At 45.6% G+C, this 23,062-nt stretch overlaps 1 protein-coding gene across 2 annotated transcripts in view; it reads right to left on the bottom strand.

Moving 5' to 3' along the window:
* The window catches only part of TP53I11 (tumor protein p53 inducible protein 11), a 439,642-nt gene that overhangs the window by 119,663 nt on the left and 296,917 nt on the right, over positions 1 to 23,062 (bottom strand). For both annotated transcript variants that reach the window (XM_069221787.1, XM_069221788.1), the window contains exon 3: positions 8,692 to 8,859. In XM_069221787.1, coding sequence (XP_069077888.1) covers positions 8,692 to 8,820 — 129 coding nt within the window. In that variant the 5' untranslated portion in view covers positions 8,821 to 8,859. The remainder of the gene's footprint in view (positions 1 to 8,691; positions 8,860 to 23,062) is intronic.

Raw genomic sequence — 23,062 nt, 5'->3', positions numbered from 1 at the left:
ATTATCATTATACTCGCAACCCATTCTCTTACTACAACATTGAAAAAGTGGTTTAATCACTACAATGTCCATGCCCCCCACCTTTATGTTGGTGAAACATCACAGATGGTTAAAAACAGGATTCAACAACATGCAGGTAGGCCATGAGTTAAAGCGGGCAGTGCATAACACACCGTCACATGGAGGATGGCCTTCAATGGCCGGTTAATGAGGTCCTCAAACTAGATTAAAGGAGTGGAAACTTGTCCCAGTTGGTATACTTTGAGAATGTTGCTGGATTGATCCTCTAGAAACCACCAAGAATGGATTCAATGAGTTATACAGTATTGATTTCTTGTAATGTCACTATGCACTACACATGACAACAAACGAGGCTGGTAGGGTACTCTGTATAGAGTCTAACTACCACCTTACATTGTACAATTTATCGTTGCATCAAGCTTTTGGGGAGAATTATGGAAGGTGGCAATGCACAGAGTGCAGCGCCACTTTCCCTGCGCCCCTTAGCGCCCACCTACCGCCACCATATGTGTGCCGTATTTAAAATATGACGCACCATCACGCATGGTAGGGGGCAATAGCGTCATTCTATGTGACGCTATTGATGTACTATGCAGTAGCAGCGCCAAAATGTTGGTGCTACTCCTGCAATAATGGAAGTGCCTTTTAACGCCTGCTTCGAGCAGGCGTTAAAAGTGCTGTACAAAATGGCGCAAGGAAATCTGTTCGATTTCCTAGCGCCATTTTTCAGCCCCTCCCAATGGGGGAACGCCCCCTTTGCATACATTATGCCTGATGCAGGCATAATGTAGCACAAAGGGTTACAAAGTGGCACTATGCATGCATTGCACCACTTTGTAAATGTGGCGCTAGGATTTTGGCCTTGTTGGGCCACATAAACGTAAAAAAAACAAATTACACTAACGTGGCACATGGTGGCACTAGGGGCTTATAAATATGCCCCTGTATTTGTTCATGTCAAGTGTGAATCATGCAGGTTATGCGTTTGTCGACTGGTGTTTGACAGTTAGATCATTCTAAAATTTAAATGCTGTCATATATGGGACACCGACCACTATTTACTAGTCACAGAATCTTTAAAATACATTATATTTTCTTCCCCAATGTGGTACCCTGGTCATTAAAGTCACCGTTCTAGTTTTGTCTCATCTTAGGATGTGACAAGTCTTTTATTTACCTCTGCTTCTTTCGGACGATTGCTTGCAGCGGCTGTGCCCTACTTAGGTTCCCAAACTGCGTCTTTCATTTGTAGGTGACCTAGACGGGGATATGTGGTCTCTTCCTCGCCTTTATGTTGAATTGGCACTTGTTTTCACAGTCGTAACAATAATTTTACTTGTTGCTCTTGTAGTTTCTCTGAGATGAACAATTTGTTTCCTAGGCAGCTTCTCACCATTGACAGCTGTATGTGGCCCCAAACGTGCCTTTCTTTAGGCAGGCAACATGTGAGATCATTCCCGGATTAAACAGAGAGGCTTTTATAAATGTAACAATTTTCAGTCTTATGGAAGAGAACACATTGTTTCTGTCTGTCTTCTGAAGAAGGTGGTAATTATTCTTTTGTGCCACCGAAACATGTCAACAAGTAACTGTGTTGCAATCTGCCTACACTGGACATTTATTTACGGCTGCTGAATTTAACTAAGGCTCAGTGATGAGGAAAATGTGCCTAAAGGCAGATTGATTTGTCCTAGGATAAAGTTTCACTTTCTTTAAATGTTTTTGTGAATTAATTTAGGTTATGTAATATGTGGTTTTAATGTGATTAAAAGTTTTATTTTTCCATCCATTTGGCATTTATTAGTTTTCCTTTGGAAATACCAATCTGAATCTGGGTTTTGTGTTATTTGTTGAATGTGTGAGGAGTACTTGGGATCATTTTTTTTAAAAAGGTGCCAAGGAGAAATAACCAAGGTATTTGGTATGCTTTGGGGGAAGCCCTGCATGATTCTTTACTCACTTGCACATTTTAAATACTCCTCGACAAAAGTCAGTTTTACTTACATTCTCATTTAATATTGTTCTGTCGATCACAGTGAAATCTTCTAATATTCATTCATGTGTCGAATTTGACCGTGCTTAATTTGTAACAAAATAGGTTCCAGGGCCCTCATTATGAGGCCACTGCAACTTTGCATCACACATCGCCCCCGCCAGTCCTGCCAATGATAGTACCTACTCAACTACTCACCATCGCACTGCTACAAGTGTGGCAATTCAGACTGTTCAAGGCCCCCAAAGCTATAAGAATGGCTTCTGCCCAGGAATTAGCTGTTTTAATGTATACTGAATTAATAAACAACTGTTGTTCAGCACATCTATAAATGACACAAACAGCGCCACTATATGACAGCTGTCATAGGTTCTGGTGTTAACAATTAAGTACTGGTGCCGAGCACCAGAAGACACCGGCTCAAATTTAGCACTAGAATTTGAGAATATATTTGAGTTGTTCCAATTGAGTTGGATTTCTGGGTCTGTTTGTCAATATAGCAGTCACATGATGTTGATTTCTCGGGGAACATCCGGAACAAGACTCCGGAACCATGACGTCATTGCTCACGTAAGCGGAACCACGCTTGTATTAACACATGCGTGGTTAAGGCAGAGAAAAAGGGAATCAGCATCAGGAGAGGACGCGGTCAGGTAGGTGGGGCTGGGGCAGGGTTGGAGGGTAGTTTTTAAAGGTGGGGGTGGATTAAGGACTTGGGGTGGGGGGAGGTCGGGTAGTTTTATTTTTTTAGGGGCAGGGTTGGGGGGGATCAGGGTTGATCTGGTTTTTAGGGGCGGTGGGATTGGAGCAGTTCCGTTTTTAGGGGCAGGGGTGCAGGGTCAGGGTACTTTTGTTTTGGGGTGGGGGTGTCGGGGTACTTTTGTTTTTGGGGGTGGAGGGTCGGGTAGTTTGGGTTTTGGGGGCGAGGTTGAGGGGATGAAGGTAGTTTGTTTTTTGGGTGTGGCGGTGGGGTAGTTTGTTTTATGGGGGGTTGAGGTATTTTGCTTTTTGGGGTGGGGTCGGAGTAGTTTGGTTTTTGGGGGTGAGGGTGGGGGGATCGGGGTAGTTAGGTTTTTGGGGGTGGGGGAATCAGGGTAGTTTCATTTTTTGGGGGTCGGGGTAGTTTGGTTTTTGGGGGTGGGAGGATCGGGGTAGTTTGGTTTTTGGAGGTGGAGGGTGGGGGTAGTTTGGTTTTTGGACAAAGAGAAGGGGTGCAGATTAGTGGGAAAGAGGGCCGCTCAAGGGTAAATATTTGGCCACAGAGTCACTAAATGGTGCCTTCACATTCCTTTCTTACACATTATTGGGCATTGTTACCCGTTTCAGATACCTGGAATTTTTGTTCTCTACTCAAATGTTGTATTTATGCAATTTTCAGCCCTGAAGAAGTCGTGTGGGATTTTGGTCCCGTGACAAAACACGTGCTGGCTTGATTGCATCTCAAGATCTGTCTTGAGTCTCAAATCATTTTGTGAAGCTTCAGTGATCGGATACTTTGGAGATTCCATCTTCAGGAGAACTGTTCTTTATAATAAACTTCAAAATGACTCGATCTGTTACACATGGACTGGTTGTATTACCTAATCGGAATTGCGTAATTACTTCACTACATCATTTTTTATATGTTTGTATATACTTATGCCTATGTTATAATTGTTGTTGAGTGCCTCACGTAGGTAATTTTGGTTTGGCTTTTGGGGCTGTGGGATCGGGGTAGTTTGGTTTGTGGAGGGTCATTGGTTTTTTGGGGGTGGGGGAGTCGGGGAAATGTTGTTTTTAGGGGTGGTGTTTTTTTTTGGTGGGGGGATCGGTTGTTTTTAGGGCGGGTAGGGGTAGGTTTTAGGGCTCAGGGTGGGTGGGGGGTATTGGGGTAGTTGTATGTTTAGGGCAGGTGGGAGGGATGCCATGTGAAAACCACTCATGCCGTTCCACACATGCCTTTACAGCGAGAAATAGTTGTAAAGGCATGTGTGGTTAAGGCATTGGTGGAAACAAAGCAGTTGTTCAAGCATGCGTGGTTGGCGCATTCGTTGTTCCATCATACATCCTTCTCACTCAGCTTAACTAATTTGATATTTTTGCTATTAAAAGTACAGGTAGTGTGGCTTTACTAGGTTTTTTTTTTGTTTTAAATAGTGACATATGTCCCTAAATGAGTCCCTGAGAACTGCTTTTTCTTTTTTTCCCCCACAGTCAACCGCAGCCCAGGTCCTGATAAGATCCAGCTACACACAGATGTTCCTGATAAAACCGACACTTACCCAAGACATTGAGCGTCACAGCTCTGCTCTTGATAAGACTCAGTCACGTGGAGCTCGACTCCTGCAAATACCCAGTATCAGTGAGAACTCTGCTCACAACCTCAAGGCATACAGGCACTCATACACAGACTCAGGGCCGGCTTTAGGGCTGTGCAACCGGTGCCTCCACACCGGGCGCTGACCTGGAGGTGGGGCTCTGTGTTGATCCATAACTTACGATTTAAAAGCACCTGCTGTAGAGTTCCTTGTGGTCCAGTTTTGAGGCATAAAAATGTCAAGATAACTGTTGTGATTAATGTTCCTGCTAGAGAGAGATCTGGAGTTTTGTCTAGTGGCAGTCTTGACTCCCCATAAAGTAGCACAGAGGGTTAATGTGTCTGCTCCAAAGAACAGATCTGTATTTTATGTGGATATCTGAGTGGATTAGTAACTCCAGCCTTTGCCTGCACTTTAAAACAAATGAAATGTATGTGAGAGAGGGGCTGTGGAGACCTGATGGGCACTTGTGCCAGGTGGTAGTGAGAAAATCCAAGGAGAAAGCCATAGTGAAGGGGGTGCCAAAAAAAGATTGTTGCACCGGCCCGCCGTGCTAAAGCCAGCCCTGGAGACACTCCATCACTGCACTGAGCTTTGGTCCTGGCCTATGACGTCACTCAATATTAGTAGTAGGCGAGGAACAAATGGTGGGTTCAAATAATGAAAACTGCTCCTAATGTCTCACCCCTGGCCTGAGGGGTCCCAGAGAATATGATGCATTTTTAACATGGCAAAGTAGGAAAGACTCCCAAACATGTTTTAGAATTCACACCATAGATTCCAGTAGCAAGACAACTATTGGTTGTTAGTTGAACGTACAAAGGGTATAGTGAGCTTTATCCATTTTTTAGCATCATAAGGAATGTAACCAGTAGAAGGAATTGCACAAGAAGTGAAGGGTGTGTGATGGAGGAAAGTCTTCCTAATAGTAGATCCCTAAAATGAGAAGAATCCCGCAGAGTGGTGAAAGGATGATACTCCACATTCCAGACAGAATACACAAGGTGCACTCTGCATGGTGAAACTCCTGATGCACTTCCAGGGTTGGACTGACCCATAGGGCAATCTGGCGGTGCAGTAAGGGCTGGTCTGATATGTTACTATGCAGCCCATAGTCTTGCCTGTTTGTGGTCCTGTTTTATGGCCTGGTGGGCAGATTTTTAGGATTTCCCTGGTGTTACCACAAACATTGCCTACAACAAGCACAAATGCATGCAATCTCCTATACCTAGCAGCTATGCAGTGTGTCTTTAAAACCGTCCAAATTTGCAAATGGGTCGCTAATGGAGGGCCACGTATTTTAGTGCCCACGTGTATTTTCTGTCCCAGTACGATCCTGTGCATTTATTGTGTTTGCTTTTTACGCCCATCAATGGTACTCATTAGCTACCTTCTTTTCATGCATTATCTGGCAATAATCAACTGGACTCAAGCTGGTTCACTTAATTGGCGGTCTTCATGGACCCGGTGTTTGGCTGCTGAAATATACCATTTATCAACTGTCTCTATGCATATTTCTGCCCCTGTTGAGCAGCAGAGCTCAAACGTAATTCACAGGAGGTGTCCTTTGACATGATCCAGCACTTGTAGTGGGAAGGTGAGCTATAGAGGCTCAAACCTTGCTAGAAGAAGCGGACTCTTTCTCTCCCTATGTTCCAGCTCTTATCTGCTGTAATCCAGTGTGGCCCTATAGGCTTTGAGATGCACTTAACTTGCAGGAAAACACCCAAGACCCCTATGCACTTTTCAAGTTTCTATAGACTCAGGGCAGCCTTGTCCCTATGAGACATTTACCAACTGTGCTAGAGGCCACCTACTGAAGATTCAACAAAGAGCCTGAAATCACCCACTGAATGTTTGTCTTGTTAACAAGAGGTTCATCTTCTGCGACGCAAGCTACCAACTAAATGTCCTTCTTACGATGCTAGAGACCAGTCATGAAAAGTCTGCATTCTGAGGCTGTGGTCAGATGTGGACAGCCCTTCCAATAGGGTCTTATTAGCCTTTTTGAAGGTTCATCACATTATCGGGATGCCACCTGTGGAAGGTAAATTGCATGAGCCTGAGGCCACGTATGGAAGGTTCATCACATGAGCTTAGGGCCGCTTATGGAAGGGTCAACATACGAGCTGGTCCCCAACACAGAAGGGTTGATCACCTGAGCTTAAGTCTGCCTACAAAAGATCATTCCAATGAGCTGGAGGTGAACCACTGAAGGTTCATCACACAGAGATGAATGCCTTCTACTAAAGCTCACACTAGCATAGGTAGTGGACAGACACTTAAAGCCATTCTTAAACACCTGAGTGACTTTGCTTAAAATTATCTTTCCTGCGCTAAATATCATCTACTGAAGCCTGGCGGACATGAAATGCTGAACTGACGTTTGCAAAGCTCAGGGCAAACAATGGAAGATCTTTTTGGAACATATATGTTAAAGATACTCTCATGGCGCAGAGACAATATATGGAGACTATATCCAAAAACCTCTTCTTGCAGAGCCTAAGGATATGTACTTTAAGGTTTTAATATGAACACGAGGTACCCTACTAAAGCCTCCTTGTACAAAGCTGGATGTTTCCTGCTCAAGCTAGACTAATTCAACCAGAGTCCAAGGCAACATATTGCAGTTCTGTCGCATATTGTCTGGTGAAAGGTACCAAAAGCCCTTCTTAAAGAGCTGGAGGTCACCTACCAAAGGTCGTACCTAGAGAGTATATGGTGGATCCCATCCAACCTCAGCTCAGCTACAGACAGACCATCTTATGCCAGCTCAGACCAAGACTGCATTCCTATAAAGACTAAGGCAGACAGATGCCGAAGGTGCCTCTTGATAAGCCTTTAAAGAGGTACTGTTGGACTTTTTGCCTTATGCAGGGTCATCCCCAGTCTTTTTGCTTCCTTCCTCCTGGTTTTTCTGACCTCTCGCTGTTGGCTCTAGGACTCTGAGCACTTTATCATTTCTGGCCAGTGCTAAAGTGCAGGTGCTCTCCCATCTAAAGTTGGTATGATTGGCTTATACCTAATTGGCATATTTAATTTACCTATAAGTCCCTTGTACAGTGGTATCTCTATACCCAGGGCCTGTAAATTAAATACTACTAGTGGGCCTTCATCGCTGCTTGCACCACCCACTGAAGTAGACTTTTAAACCTGTCTCAGGCCTGCTAGCGCAGGATCTGTGTGCACAGTTTTCTGCCACAGGGATCTGGCATCTAAAGTTACTTGCCAGGCCCAGAACTCCCCTTTTACTACATGTAAGTCACCCCTAAGGTACGCCCTAGCTAGCCCTATGGGCAGGGTGCCATGTATGTAGAAAGGCAGGACATGTGCCATATTGCATGGCCTGTCCTGGTAGTGACAAACAGCCTAACTTGGTGTCTCACTGCTGGGAGTGCTACCTTCTCATAGGATTGCATTAGAAATGCCCTGCCTTATGTGTAAGAGGTATTGCCTGGTTTATAAGGGGTAGCGTAGGCGTGTTTGGTATGGTTGTGATGGTGATAATAAATACTGCTTACTGGTGTGGGTGTATTTTTTATTACTATCACAGAAATGCCACTTCTAGAAAGTGCGCATTTATCTGTGCTTATGACTCTGGTGTTTTGCAGCTTGACTCCAATCCACGTCTGGGCAGAGTGACAGTTGGGCTTTGTGCATACTTTTCAGACAGCCTGTACACAGGGAGGGTGGAGGTGTCACAGAGGTGCATCTGCATAGATAGTTGCGTTGTGTACAATACAGTATATTTTCATATAATCTGGTGTTGTGTTTCCTTTGTGGTGGGGATATTGCGTCACGTGTGTTGTGTGTGTTGTGCAAACGCTTTACACATTGCCTCCGGGTTAAGCCTGACTGCTCGTGCCAAGCTACCAAGGGGGTGAGCAGGGGTTATCTTGGACGTGTAACTCCCTTGCCCTGACTAGAGTGGGTAAGTTCTGCCTGGCTGAGGTGCATACCCTAGCCAACCAGAAATCCCATTTCTAACAGGTACCATAAATTTATTTTTGCATCCTGGTCAGAGCCTAAGGTTTGGTAGCGAATGCCCTTTTTTTTAAAGAGCTGAGGATCAATTAAATAACTTTTTGTTACATAGCCACAAGTTAGTTGAAGAATGCCTTTCACAGGGCTTCATTTCTGCTCCTTGAGGTGCTTAATGCAGACCCTTAGCTGGCCACATGTGCAGCTTAATGATGCACAGGTTGTTTATATGAATATAGAGAACTATAAGTGACCTAGGGGACAGCATTTCTGGCTTCAGTGCCATCAGGACAGGATGGTGAGCCAAGGATACAGACAGGACTCTCTAGTACTTTCACAAGAAGGCACAAGCTTCCACTTCCACATATTACTAGCATTTCAATTGGATAGTCTTCTTACCTTTGACCTATGAACCTCTCCATCATCGTCCTCCCCTCCGACTCCAAGAATCTTCCGGGTCTTTAACCGGCTGACCAAATCTGTCTGGCTGTGCTTCTTCATCAGAGGTGGGGGCTGCTTTGTCGCCATGATTGCAGCTATGCTTGCAGTCTTCTACATAGGTTGACACTGGAATAACAAAAGGTCTTTGTATTAAGGTGTGGCCTTGAACTTGCTGAGATTCAGCAAAAAACTTAATAAAAGTCGCTTATCTACTTTAATACCTAAAGATGTGGGATGGGAATGTAAGAGGATGCTGGTCTATCAGGAGATGGCCAAGTTAGAAGGGAGTGAGCGTGGGGAGTAATTTGGTGGGTGGAGAGCTCATTTATTAAGCATTTTGTCAACGTGCATTGCCTCCAGCTGCAGAATATGCACTTTGGAATGCCTTTGTGGACATTATACATGGTGCATTAACCTCTGTGTGGTGGCCAGATTTGATACTTCAAAGATACATGTAATTTAATTGAAAGGATAAAACAATGTTCAAGTGCAAACAACAAAGGGTGAGAAGATGAGACAGGAAGAAGCAGAGTAACGGGAGAAGCAGGTAACTGCTACTCACAAGAAGCGTAGCTCAGTGCAGGTGCATTTATACATGCTCAGTCTGCTCTTAAACTGACTTTAGACTCAGGGGGTCATTCCGACCCTGGCGGTAAAACCCGCCAGGGCCGTGAACAACGGAAAGCACCGCCAACAGGCTGGTGGTGCTTTCCTGCCCATTCTGACCGCGGCGGTAAAGCCGCGGTCAGAAAAGGGGATCCGGCGGTTTCCCGTCGGATTTCCCCTGGCTGGGCTGAACCTCCATGGCGGCGCTGCAAGCAGCGCCGCCATGGGGATTCCGACCCCCTTCCCGCCAGCCTGTTTCTGGCGGTTTTTACCGCCAGGAACAGGATGGCGGGAACGGGTGTCGTGGGGCCCCCTAACAGGGCCCCAGCATGATTTTCACTGTCTGCATAGCAGACAGTGAAAATCGCGACGGGTGCAACTGCGACACCCCTGCAACACCGCCGGCTCCATTCGGAGCCGGCTTCTGTGTTGCAGGGCCTTTCCCACTGGGCCGGTGGGCGCTCCCTTGGCGGGCGCCCGCCGGCCCAGCGGAAAAGTCAGAATGGCCTCGCGGCCAAGTGGCGGCGCCCGCCGGGGTCGGAATGACCCCCTCAGTCTCCAACACAGATTGCCGATACAAGTGAATCCAGCGGTCACCCTTTTTTTGTTATTTTAACTGTGAAAAATATTGTTGATGGTGAGGTCCAGGCACCTGCATGGTGCAACCCATAAACCAATGTATAGAAACCAGGCAGAGACCATAGCAATTGCACCCCTCACAGGGAAGCTGGGGAAGATCAGTAGAGGACTGAACCTGCTGACTGCAACCAGAGAAAAGCCCTTGGGGACTGGACCTGCTCTCCCTTGTAACCAGGACAAAGATGTGGACTCCAAGGGTCATAAAGCTCACCTCCTGTTCAAGCTAGAGGGATATGACAAGCTCCAAGAGGCCTTTCCAGCAATTTCCTAGTATATGCGTTAATTCACAAAAATGCCAGGGTTGGAGCAGAAGTGACACTATCTGAATAGTCAGATGCTAATGACATCACAGGAAGTGACACCACATGACCTTTTTACCCTGATAATGTTAGAGAAAGTGTTGTCAAAAGATTTTCTGTGTAGTAGGATTAAGGCAGCAGCACCGCAAGCTTAAAAATACAATATCGGCAATAAATGAAGGAGTAAACATTAAATGCAAGATTAATAAAATCATGGTAAAAGTTTCTACAGCAGGTACACATCTACTTTTGTATCACACATATATATTACTTTATGGAGTGTCATGATTTGTTATGAGTACAGCCACAGCATGCCTAAGTGCTGCTTTGAAATGTCAGGTTTGTAGCAGTTATCTACCTAGATACAACCACCATGGACGCATCACCACATGCGTATACACAGGCTCATATAAGAAGACACAGCTCAAGATGCCCAGCCAAGGGCCAAACACATCACCCCATTCCCAGACAGAGCCTTCAGTTCTTCCACACAGCCTCAAGTGAAAGGCTCAAGCATACCTCACACACAAGTTACAGATTTATGAAAACAAATATCAAGTAGTGCAGCAATTACAGTTTCTGTGCTGCGGCGCTTGAAAAAGAGGGAGCAGAACAAATCCATATGTGCTATGATATGGTCCTGTTTTCCTCTCTTCCTCTACTGGCAAACTTTACACTGCCTAGCACAAAGGCACACACCCTTACTCGTGTGCGTGTGTGTGTGTGTGTGTGTGACCCTTCTTCTGCAAAAATGTGTGTGTGTGTGTGTGAGACCCTTCTTCTGCAAAAACTATAATGCTTTTCCTAGATTTCTTGGATATTGGCGCAAATCCATGCCTGTCAATGTTTGTAGATAGGGATTTGCATCAAAACCCATGGGTGATTGCACGGGAACGCCCACATTAGCACCCATGGAATGCCCCTTGACATAAAGTAACATAAAGCAGTACATAGCACAACTTTGTGTTACTTTGGGAAACTATCCAATGCAAATCCTGATTTGCACTGGACAGTTAACTTCCGCATAACACTTTGAGTCTGGTAATGCGAGTAATGCAAACCCAGAGCAAAGCATTAGCAAATCTGGGCCTAAGAATGTATCTCATGGACAGACGCAGAAAAGATGCAGACAACCAAATGGCTGACCATAAGTCAATGAGATGCAGGAAGAACCTGCCCTGTCACCCCTATGTTTTGATTTTCAGCTCCCATCTCCTGGAGAGAGGCATGCTGAAAAGGCACATGCAAAGTTCAGCATTTGCTGTCAGCACCTCTGAAATTAAGTTAGTTGTGTTTTTGTAGTAAGCCTGCAGGAAAGCAATATGTTAATTAATTTGAGTGTGCATTGCACACACTTCAGAATGTTCTGTTTGCAAATTAAAAACATTCTGAAGTGGGAAACAAACTCTAATAAATGTAAACTTCCCAATTCCGCTTGAACAACAGAAAGTAAACAGAGCTCACCCAAGCCAGTTTTCCTTCTATGTCGTACACAGCCTTTGTGATGTCGGAGGCTAGGGTTCTCAAAGGCAGTGTTGGGGGGTAGTAAGGAGCAAGCTAGGGGTTGCAGCTGCACCCCTGGTGACTCTTAAATAAAGCACATGCTGCCCAGCTGATAAGTGGCAGCTAGACCTGAACTGGACTCTTTCTGACACCCTGCGAGTCTGTAAGTGCCTCCCCTGGTGTCCTAGGGGGACAAAGGGGTGCTTTAGAAGTGAACTCCTGTGGTGGAGTGGGGCTTAAAGGACTAAAGCCAGGAGATGAACTCTTTGACCAGAACAAACCTAGTTGGTGTATCTGACCCACGCTCCATTGCGGTCAATGTCAAATTGCTCTAGCGTGATCATTGACTATCATTGGCCTTTTGCGCTTCTTGGTGCTATTTCTACTTAAACATTAAACATTCATATCTCTGGTTCCCCTTATTGGATTTTTTTGTCGTTTTGGTGTCATTTTGTTTATTAATTTTTACTTCACTTTCTGATTCATTTTGGGATTTTTAATGTTTTTTATTTCGGCTTTATTACTGTTTTAATACTGCATAAATACTTTATACATTACCTCTGAGTTAAGTCTCTCTGCTCCTGTCAGCTATCAGGTGGCTGAGCTCAGGTTAATTTCGTGACTTTCATGGTTCACCCTTGGCTGGACTGTGATTATTATTTGAGAAGGGCACTCGCCACCTACAACTAATAAAAAGTTACAAACTACCCTGTAAGAAATTGGTCAAGACTGAAAACTCTGCAAAAAGTATTAATCAGAATAATAAAAACTGCTGCCGAAAAATAAGTTTTTGTGTCATATCCTTTGCTACTTCGAGGTGCAAGATCCTACAGGTTTGCAGAATAATGCTGTTCACTGTTTCTCGACTCTCAGGCGAGGAGAATGTCAGCCCCCTTCAGACTCCCTCCTCTCTGAAGTATGCACAGTACACGAGAATAAAATACTGAAACTGGCACATTCTAAAATGTATGTGCTCAAAACATCAGAAAAAAAAGCTGAAATGTGTCTTTTGAAACTCACAAAGAACAATTATCTGTATTTCTTTGGCAGAAAAGATGCCCTGTGCTAAGATAAGCGGCTACCATCCTTTTGCATTGCTTTTTTGGTAAAAGCTTTTTTGAAAGAAATGATATCATTTGGATTAAGCAGCAGTCTATTATAAGCATACCTTTTTTTTTTTTTTTTTTTTTCACTTTTGAAATTACGTGAGAGGTCCATCTATTTGTGTCTTTCCCAAGCTGGCAGATGCACTCTGTCTAAAAGTGAGCCAGCGACAATTAATGTGTATTTTGAAGAACACACTCCGTGATTGCGCTTATTAAGATTCAATTCTTCACACCCTGCCCAGATGCTCGGGACCACAGCTGCAGAGATTAGCACCAGCTGTATCTCACAAGAGCAGCTATGGAGGCGCCAGCATGCACGTGGGACTCCACAGCAGCGCGCAGAGATGTTTGGAGCCAGAATAGATTTTAAAAAATCAGCATTGAAGGGGGAAGGCCACACCTGCTTCAGCTGCTGCAGAGACCATTAGCAGAATAACTGTGCCTACACCGTGTACACTGGCAAGCCGGTGCCAGGGCTCCTGTGCAATGGACTTACCCTGTTGTGTACTTTCTGCCTGGCAGAATACAGAAACATAACCACTAAACCAGCTGTTCAGCAGGCTGGTCCCAAGGTTATACAGCAACTTCATACCTAATACATATTGGCCTGTGCCGATAACCAAATAAAGCTCAAACTCTAAAACAGGAAAAGTCCCATCCTTAAGATAATGCAATAATAGGAGCTGTGTTGTCATCATCATTTAAAACTAGTCACAGTCGACTGGCTTCAGCTTATGTTGTGTTCTCCATCTAAGAAATGTAGCGAGGATGCCAAAGAAGCAGCCATCTTTAGATTGGCAGTATTAATTCAGGCAGCCATCCTTAAATTGGCAGCATGAATTCAAGCAGCCATCCTTAGATTGACAGTAGAAATTGAAGTAGCCATCTTTTGTTTGAGAGTTTGGATTGAAGCAGCCATCTTTCCATTGGCAGTATGAGTTGAAGCAGCCAAATTTACATTGGCAGCATGAATAGAAGCAGCCATCTTTAGATCGGTAGAATGAATTGAAGCAGCCATCTTTAAATTGTCAGTATGAAGCGAAGAGGTCCTCTTTACATTGGCAGTGTGAATCGAAGAGGTCCTCTTTACATTGCAATATGAAAAAAAAATTCTAGCTTATTTGAAACGAATTTTCAATTCTACTAAAGACACAGAGGCGAAGATTATGCTTCTCTTTCTTTACTGTAAAAAGTCAGATGCCAATAAAAATACAATAAAGAGAAAACTACATTACCCATGTAACCATATGTCACCCCAGTCACATGTTCCAATCGCAACACTGCAGCCCCTATAAGAACCTAAAGTCCATTTTGTGTCCTCTTTCTTTGCATGGCAACGATATACCCTAAACTTAATGAAAAGATACTCCAACCAGAAAATAAACCAAAAGTCCAAGAAATCCACATCCAAAAGGGATGAAGAAAGAAGACTTACAGGAGTCCATTAACACACTCCTGTACTCAAGGGAACAAGACATAATTTGAGAAATGATCGCCTCAGTTGCATTTCTGGTCGATGCCTGAAAAGCCAGAGAAAAAAGCTAAGCAATAATATACAAATTTAACAAATACAAGAATCCAATGGCCTCGAAAATAGAAACTCAATCCAATACTTAAAATATATACAGGGTGGGATTACATTATACCACTTAAATAAGAGGAAATTTATATACTTAGCCCATATGCAGATAAAGTATGCACCTCTAACCGTGTGAGATAATCTTTGTCTCCGTGCCCTTAACAGAACTGAAAATTCTTATTGGCTAAGCTAGAATTTGTTTTATTATATGTCAGGACGGGAGACTTCTGATAATGCTTGTTCAAAGCTGCAAAACCACCACTAAAGCTACATCCATCATCAGTCTGTAGTAAAAGGACTTGAAAGTCCATTCTGATTACCAGTCTGGCACTTTCATAATATCCTGCAGTCTTGAGCCCAAAGAGAAAGATTTGGATGCCATGGCCCAACAGGAGGAATGCACTCCAAAAATGGAAACATCAATTCTGGCCTCGGCCATTAACCAATACATTTATCTAGCCAAAGTTGCAGCTGATGGCTTGTATGGTTTTTGAAGAGCAATGAGAACCTGACCTCCATGATTGCATCTAAATTCACTTGTGATGGCCTCATAAGTCTTAAGACATTGAACCACAAACAATTTAGGGCCAGATTTATACTTTTTGCCATAAAACTGCGCAAACGCAGTTTTGTGGCAAAAAGTAAAGTGCTGGCTTGCCCCATTCCACAGCTCCTGCCGTGCATCATATTAAAGGAATGGCGCAAGCCGGCGCTAAACTTGGGCCAGCGTCTTAAAAAAAGACACTAGCCAGGAGGGGGTGATGGTAGGAACGGAGGGGGTTGTGCATCAAAAAATTATGCTGGCCTGGTTTCGAGGCAAAAAAAATGCTTCTAACCAGACTAGCGTCATTTCCTGGCACACAACCACCAAAAACATGACTCCTGTCCTAGGAAAAACAGGAGACATGACCAACACCCCAATGGCCAGCACAGGGGACAAGTGTCCTCTGGGCATGGCCATTGCACCCTGTGCCATGCAGGGGGGCCCCAAGTTAGGGCCCCTCATGGGCAAAAACAAAAATACCCTACATATGTGGGATGGGGTCCTCCATCCTCTGGTAGGGTCGGGGTGTTCCTTGGGCTTGGGGTGGGCACCTGTGGGGCCATTCCATGGCGTTTAGCCATGGAAATGGGCCCACAGTGTTAGATAATGGTGCAAAACAAGCTTTGCACCATTATTTAGCCCCTCCTCTCACTTATGGGTAACTTTAGCACGGGGATAAATATGGGGCTATGGGGAAAGCACCATCTTTTTTTAGATGGGATTGCAAACCTTGCATCTCTTTGACGCAAGGTAGGTTCACACATCCAAAGAATGGTGCAAACTCCAATATTTTGATGATAAACGTGTCTAACATCAAAATATAAATATGGAGTTAAATTTGCACCAAATTTGCATCAACAAATGATGCAAATGCAGGGCAAACAGAGTATAAATATGCCGCTGTTAGAATGAAACGCAGGGTAAGATATTATCCTAGTCTTATAGTCTTTGTCTGCCTAAAAATGGAAAAGGAAACTCGATCGGGGGAACAAATCCTGCCAGACAGATCAAGGACCCTGTTAGAAATGGGGTCTTTGGTTGGCAGTCAGGTTACCCTCTGTCCAAGGAAGGACCCTCACTCCAGTCAGGGTAAGTCACACACAATCCAAATCATCCTGTGCCCACCCTCTGTTAGCTTGGCACTGACTAGTCAGGGTTAAATTAGAAGGCAATGTGTAAAGTATTTGTGCAATAAATCATGCAATAACACAGCACCACAAAAATACACCACACAGTGTTTAGAAAAATGTTTAGAAAAGTATATAATATTTATCTGATAAAATGCAGGTCAAAACTATTAAAATGCAATAAGTAGATATCACTGTAAAAGTGATATAAAGTGTCTTTAGTCCTTTAAAAGCAATAAATGTCTTTTTCAAGCACAAAGTACCTGGTTTGCATTCAAAATCTCCACAAAGAACCGCAGAGGAGGAAATGCGTGAAAAACAGAGGTGTGCGTCAATTTCTCAGGCCACACACGGAGGAAAGGTTTTGCATCAATTTCCGGCACTCGATCTTGGATCTTCTCCGGGTTGCGGGGTTTTTGGAAACCCCGGGTACGATAACTGGATGTATGGCACTGACAGGACAAAGTCCAGGGGCTGCGTCCGTCCAGTGGGCGTTGCGGGGACACTTCTACTGCACGGCATGCGCTGCATCAATTCCTCTCTGGAAGTCATGCTGCGTCGTTTTGGCTCGGCTGTGCGTCGATCCAGTGGGCCGTGCGTCAAATTTCCGATTGCTATGCTGGCGCTGCGTCAGTCTTCTCGTTGCGAAGTCAGGCTGCGTCGTTCCGGTTCGGCATGCAGTGAATTTTTCACCATGATGCTGGCTGTGGGTCATTTCTGGCAGGCTGTGCATCAATTTTCACAGCACAAAGAGTCCTTTTTTGCAGAGGTGAAGTATTTATGGTCCTGAGACTTCAGGGAACAGGAGGCAAGCTCTATCCAAGCATGTGGAGAGCACTTCTCAGCACAGCCAGAGAGCAGCAAGGCAGCAGGGCAAAAGCAAGGCAGCAGTCTTTCACAGAAATTAGTCAGGTGAGTCCTTTGGGCAGCTAGGCAGTTCTTCTTGGCAGGATGCAGGTTCTGGTTCAGGTTCTCTTCTCCAGGAAGTGTCTCAGTTGGTAGGGGCAGAGGCCCTGTTTAAAATACCCAAATGTGCATTTGAAGTGGGGGGACTTCAAAGAGTGGCTTAGAAGGGCCCAAGGTCCCCTTGCAGTTCAATCCTGCCTGCCAGAGTCCCAGTAAGGGGTGTGGCAGTCCTTTGTGTGAGGGAAGGCTACTGTCCTTTGACATGTAAGTGTCAGGCCCTCCACCCTCCCAGCACAGGAAGACCCATTTAAAATGCAGATGTATGCAAGTGAGGCTGAGCATCCTATGTTTGGGGTTTGTCTGAGTGAATGCACAAGGGAGCTGTCAACTGAACCCAGCCAGACGTGGATTGCAAGGCACAGAAGGATTTAAGTGCAGAAAAATGCTCACTTTCTAAAAGTGGCATTTCTAAAATAGTAATATTAAATCCAACTTCACCAGTCAGCAGGATTTTGTATTACCATTCTGGCTAAATATGACCTTCCTACTCCTTTCAGATCAGCAGCTACCACTCAAACAATATATGAGGGCAGCGCCAATGTTAGCCTGGAGCAGGCCTCACAGCAGTGTAAAAACGAATTTAGGAGTTTTACACTACCAGGACAGGTAAACTACACAGGTACATGACCTGCCTTTTGCCTACACAGCACCCCGCCCTATGGGTTACCAGGGCCTACCTTAGGGGTGACTAATATGTAGAAAAAGGGGAGTTTTAGGCGTGGCAAGTACTTTTAAATGCCAAGTCGAATTGGCAGTGAAACTGCACACACGGGCCTTGCAATGGCAGGCCTGAGACATGGTTAAGGGGCTACTTAAGTGGGTGGCACAATCAGTGCTGCAGGCCCACTAGTAGCATTTAATCTACAGACCCTGGACACATTTAGTGCACTTTACTAGGGACTTATAAGTAAATTAAATTGTCCAATTGGGTATGATCCAATGTTACCATGTTTAAAGGGAGAGAGCACATGCACTTCAGCACTGGTTAGCAGTGGTAAAGTGTGCAGAGTCTTAAAACCAGCAAAAACAGTATCCAAAAAGTGGAGAGAGGCAAGCAAAAAGTTTGGGGTGACCGCCCTAAGGCTGTCAGGTTTAACAGACCCTAACATCAGTGTGAGAAGGTAGCCTCTTTCTAGCCTTGTTACCCCCACTTTTGGCCTGTTTGTGAGTGTATGTCAGGGTGTTTGTCACTGTTTTCACTGTCTCACTGGGATCCTGATAGCCAGGCCTCAGTGCTCATAGTGAAAACACTATGTTTTCAGTATGTTTGTTATGTGTCACTGGGATCCTGCTGGTCAGGACCCCAGTGCTCATAGGTTTGTGGCCTATATGTATGTGTCACTGGGACCCTGTCACACAGGGCCCCAGTGCTCATAGGTGTGCATGTATATGTTCCCTGTGTGGTGCCTAACTGTCCCACTGAGGCTCTGCTAACCAGAACCTCAGTGGTTATGCTCTCTCATTACTTTCAAATTGTCACTAACAGGCTAGTGACCAATTTTACCAATTTACATTGGCTTACTGGAACACCCTTATAATTCCCTAGTATATGGCACTGAGGTACCCAGGGTATTGGGGTTCCAGGAGAACCCTATGGGCTGCAGCATTTCTTTTGCCACCCATAGGGAGCTCTGACAATTCTTACACAGGCCTGCCACTGCAGCCTGAGTGAAATAACGTCCACGTTATTTCACAGCCATTTTACACTGCACTTAAGTAACTTATAAGTCACCTATATGTCTAACCTTTACCTGGTAAAGGTTAGGTGCAAAGTTACTTAGTGTGAGGGCACCCTGGCACTAGCCAAGGTACCCCCACATTGTTCAGAGCCAATTCCCTGAACTTTGTGAGTGCGGGGACACCATTACACGCGTGCACTACATATAGGTCACTACCTACATGTAGCTTCACCATGGTAACTCCGAATATGGCCATGTAACATGTCTATGATCATGGAATTGCCCCCTCTATACCATCCTGGCATAGTTGGCACAATCCCATGATCCCAGTGGTCTGTAGCACAGACCCTGGTACTGCCAAACTGCCCTTCCTGGGGTTTCACTGCAGCTGCTGCTGCTGCCCACCCCTCAGACAGGCAGCTGCCCTCCTGGGGTCCAGCCAGGCCTGGCCCAGGATGGCAGAACAAAGAACTTCCTCTGAGAGAGGGTGTGACACCCTCTCCCTTTGGAAAATGGTGTGAAGGCAGGGGAGGAGTAGCCTCCCCCAGCCTCTGGAAATGCTTTGTTGGGCACAGAGGTGCCCAATTCTGCATAAGCCAGTCTACACCGGTTCAGGGGACCCCTTAGCCCTTCTCTGGTGCGAAACTGGACAAAGGAAAGGGGAGTGACCACTCCCCTGACCTGCACCTCCCCTGGGAGGTGTCCAGAGCTCCTCCAGTGTGCTCCAGACCTCTGCCATCTTGGAAACAGAGGTGCTGCTGGCACACTGGACTGCTCTGAGTGGCCAGTGCCACCAGGTGACGTCAGAGACTCCTGCTGATAGGCTCCTTCAGGTGTTAGTAGCCTATCCTCTCTCCTAGGTAGCCAAACCCTCTTTTCTGGCTATTTAGGGTCTCTGTCTCTGGGGAAACTTCAGATAACGAATGCAAGAGCTCATCCGAGTTCCTCTGCATCTCCCTCTTCACCTTCTGATAAGGAATCGACTGCTGACCGCGCTGGAAGCCTGCAAACCTGCAACATAGTAGCAAAGACGACTACTGCAACTCTGTAACGCTGATCCTGCCGCCTTCTCGACTGTTTTCCTGCTTGTGCATGCTGTGGGGGTAGCCTGTCTCCTCTCTGCACCAGAAGCTCCGAAGAAATCTCCCGTGGGTCGACGGAATCTTCCCCCTGCAACCGCAGGCACCAAAAAGCTGCATTACCGGTCCCTTGGGTCTCCTCTCAGCACAACGAGCGAGGTCCCTCGAATCCAGCGACTCTGTCCAAGTGACCCCCACAGTCCAGTGACTCTTCAGCCCAAGTTTGGTGGAGGTAAGTCCTTGCCTCACCTCGCTGGGCTGCATTGCTGGGAACCGCGACTTTGCAGCTACTCCGGCCCCTGTGCACTTCCGGCGGAAATCCTTTGTGCACAGCCAAGCCTGGGTCCACGGCACTCTAACCTGCATTGCACGACTTTCTAAGTTGGTCTCCGGCGACGTGGGACTCCTTTGTGCAACTTTGGCGAGCACCGTTTCACGCATCCTCATAGTGCCTGTTTCTGGCACTTCTCCGGGTGCTACCTGCTTCAGTGAAGGCTCTTTGTCTTGCTCGACGTCCCTTCTCTCTTCAGGTCCAATTTGCGACCTCCTGGTCCCTCCTGGGCCCCAGCAGCATCCAAAAACGCTAACCGCACGCTTTGCAGCTAGCAAGGCTTGTTAGCGTCCTTTCGGCGGGAAAACACTTCTGCACGACTCTCCACGGCGAGAGAAATTTGTCCACCAAAGGGGAAGTCTCTAGCCCTTTTCGTTCCTGCAGAAACCTCAGCTTCTTCTGTCCAGTAGAAGCTTCTTTGCACCCGCAGCTGGCATTTCCTGGGCATCTGCCCATCTCCGACTTGCTTGTGACTTTTGGACTTGGTCCCCTTGTTCCACAGGTACCCTAGATTGGAAATCCACAGTTGTTGCATTGCTGGTTTGTGTCTTTCCTGCATTATTCCTCTAACACGACTACTTTGTCCTTAGGGGAACTTTAGTGCACTTTGCACTCACTTTTCAGGGTCTTGGGGAGGGTTATTTTTCTAACTCTCACTATTTTCTAATAGTCCCAGCGACCCTCTACAAGGTCACATAGGTTTGGGGTCCATTCGTGGTTCGCATTCCACTTTTGGAGTATATGGTTTGTGTTGCCCCTATCCCTATGTTTCCCCATTGCATCCTATTGTAACTATACATTGTTTGCACTGTTTTCTAAGACTATACTGCATATTTTTGCTATTGTGTATATATATCTTGTGTATATTTCCTATCCTCTCACTGAGGGTACACTCTAAGATACTTTGGCATATTGTCATAAAAATAAAGTACCTTTATTTTTAGTATAACTGTGTATTGTGTTTTCTTATGATATTGTGCATATGACACTAAGTGGTACTGTAGTAGCGTCACACGTCTCCTAGTTCAGCCTAAGCTGCTCTGCTAAGCTACCATTATCTATCAGCCTAAGCTGCTAGACACCCTATACACTAATAAGGGATAACTGGGCCTGGTGTAAGGTGCAAGTACCCCTTGGTACTCACTACAAGCCAGTCCAGCCTCCTACAATCAGAGACCCACGTACATGAAATTAAACAGAGCAACATAGTCGATTTGGCAGATAGTTGCTTGCGGGAAAGATACTGATTTTCCAGCCATTTTTCCAAAAATGATAAAACCACATTGATATGCCAAAGGAAAGAATATTTGGGTTGAGGCAGATTACAGAACCGTATACCCCACATGAGCTTACACACTACGATGTGTTCTCCCACTAATTTCCCTCCAAAAGGGAAATGCCCTGCTGAGATGGCTGACCTATAATTGTTAATAGATCTATAAGCCAAGCCAGAGGCCGCCAAGGAAGCCAGAAAATTAATAACCAAATTAACATCTGACCTAAAGGAATCTGAACTCCGTTCCTCACACCAACGCACCCATCTGCACCATGCAGAAGTATAACGCTTGTGGGTGCCAGATGCCCATATTTGGTTGAAGTAGAAGGAAGTGTGTGGAGAAATTCCTGGCATTTGCCAACGATTCCAGAAACCATCCAGGCTCCCAAGCAAAGATGACCTGAAAGGATCAATGGATGGGGATTCCCCACAGGGTCCAGGAGCCGATTGTGTTAAGTGGGGATCAAGATTAGGGTGTCACATGACAGCTCCAGAGCTATCTGGAACCAGGGCTGTGCTCTCCAGAGTGCAGTCACTAGCACAACCTCCGCTTTCTGATGACGGACCTGAGCCAGAACCCTCAGGATCATGCTGAATGAGGAAAAAGCAAACCCTGGATCCTGCTCCAGACAGTCTATGTGGCAAAGAAGCTCCATCTCCGACCAGCGTCCACCTGTGATCATTGGCTCACTTGGTACTTCCCTGCCCCATCTGCTGGCGGCTGACTCCAGGACAACATCCAGGGAGCCACTGAATATCCCCTTGCCATTCTAGGCATCCATGTGGTCATGCCACCACATCATCTCTGTTCTGGCTTCTTCTGAAAGGGAGAGCTGGTCTGAGTAGTTCAGGTACCTCTGGAGATGTAATATTTTGAACCTCTGAAGAGTCTTGTAATGAAAAGGGCCCAGAAAGATTGCCTGGATGAAGCCAGGAGGCGCACAATCTGTGCTAGCGATCTCAGCGGCAATCTAAATTACTGTTTTATATTCCACATCTTCTGTGCTGGAAGAATCAACTGGGAGCGAACTGAGTCTATCTGAAACCCTTAAGAATGCTAATGCTTGCGACAGGATCCGACACATCTTCTATTGATTGATGAGAAATCCCAACTCTTGGAGCAGTTGAATTACCCATGACAAGTGAAGGCTCACCAACTGAGGGTCCTGGGCTAAAAGAATGAGGTTGTTGAGGTATACAATCAACCTCAACCCCCTGGGGTGAAGAGATTCCACCACTGGTCTCATTAGCTTGATGAAGCACCAAAGGGCGGACGAGAGGCCAAAGGGAAGGACCCAGAAATCGGAACACTGTCCGATCCAAAAGAGCCGAAGAAATCGGCGATGAGAAGGAAATATGGGGACTGACAAGTAAGCATCCTTCAGGCACACGGACCATCCAGTCGCCCTTCTGCAGAACGTCCCACAATAGATGGATCCCCTCCATCGTGAAATGCCTGTAAACTACCCAGGCATTTAAATATTTTACATTTAAGACTAAGCCCTCATTTGTCTACCAAGAAAATGTTGCTGATGAAGTTTCTGAGCAGTGGGGAAGAAGGGACAATCAGTTCCTTGAGCAAGAGTTCCTGAATT

The sequence above is a fragment of the Pleurodeles waltl genome, chromosome 3_1 (genome assembly GCF_031143425.1).
Source record: "Pleurodeles waltl isolate 20211129_DDA chromosome 3_1, aPleWal1.hap1.20221129, whole genome shotgun sequence".
NCBI classification, from domain to species: Eukaryota; Metazoa; Chordata; class Amphibia; order Caudata; family Salamandridae; genus Pleurodeles; species Pleurodeles waltl.
The sequence above is the reverse complement of the archived record's forward strand: the minus strand, read 5'-3'. Positions and strand labels throughout refer to the sequence as shown.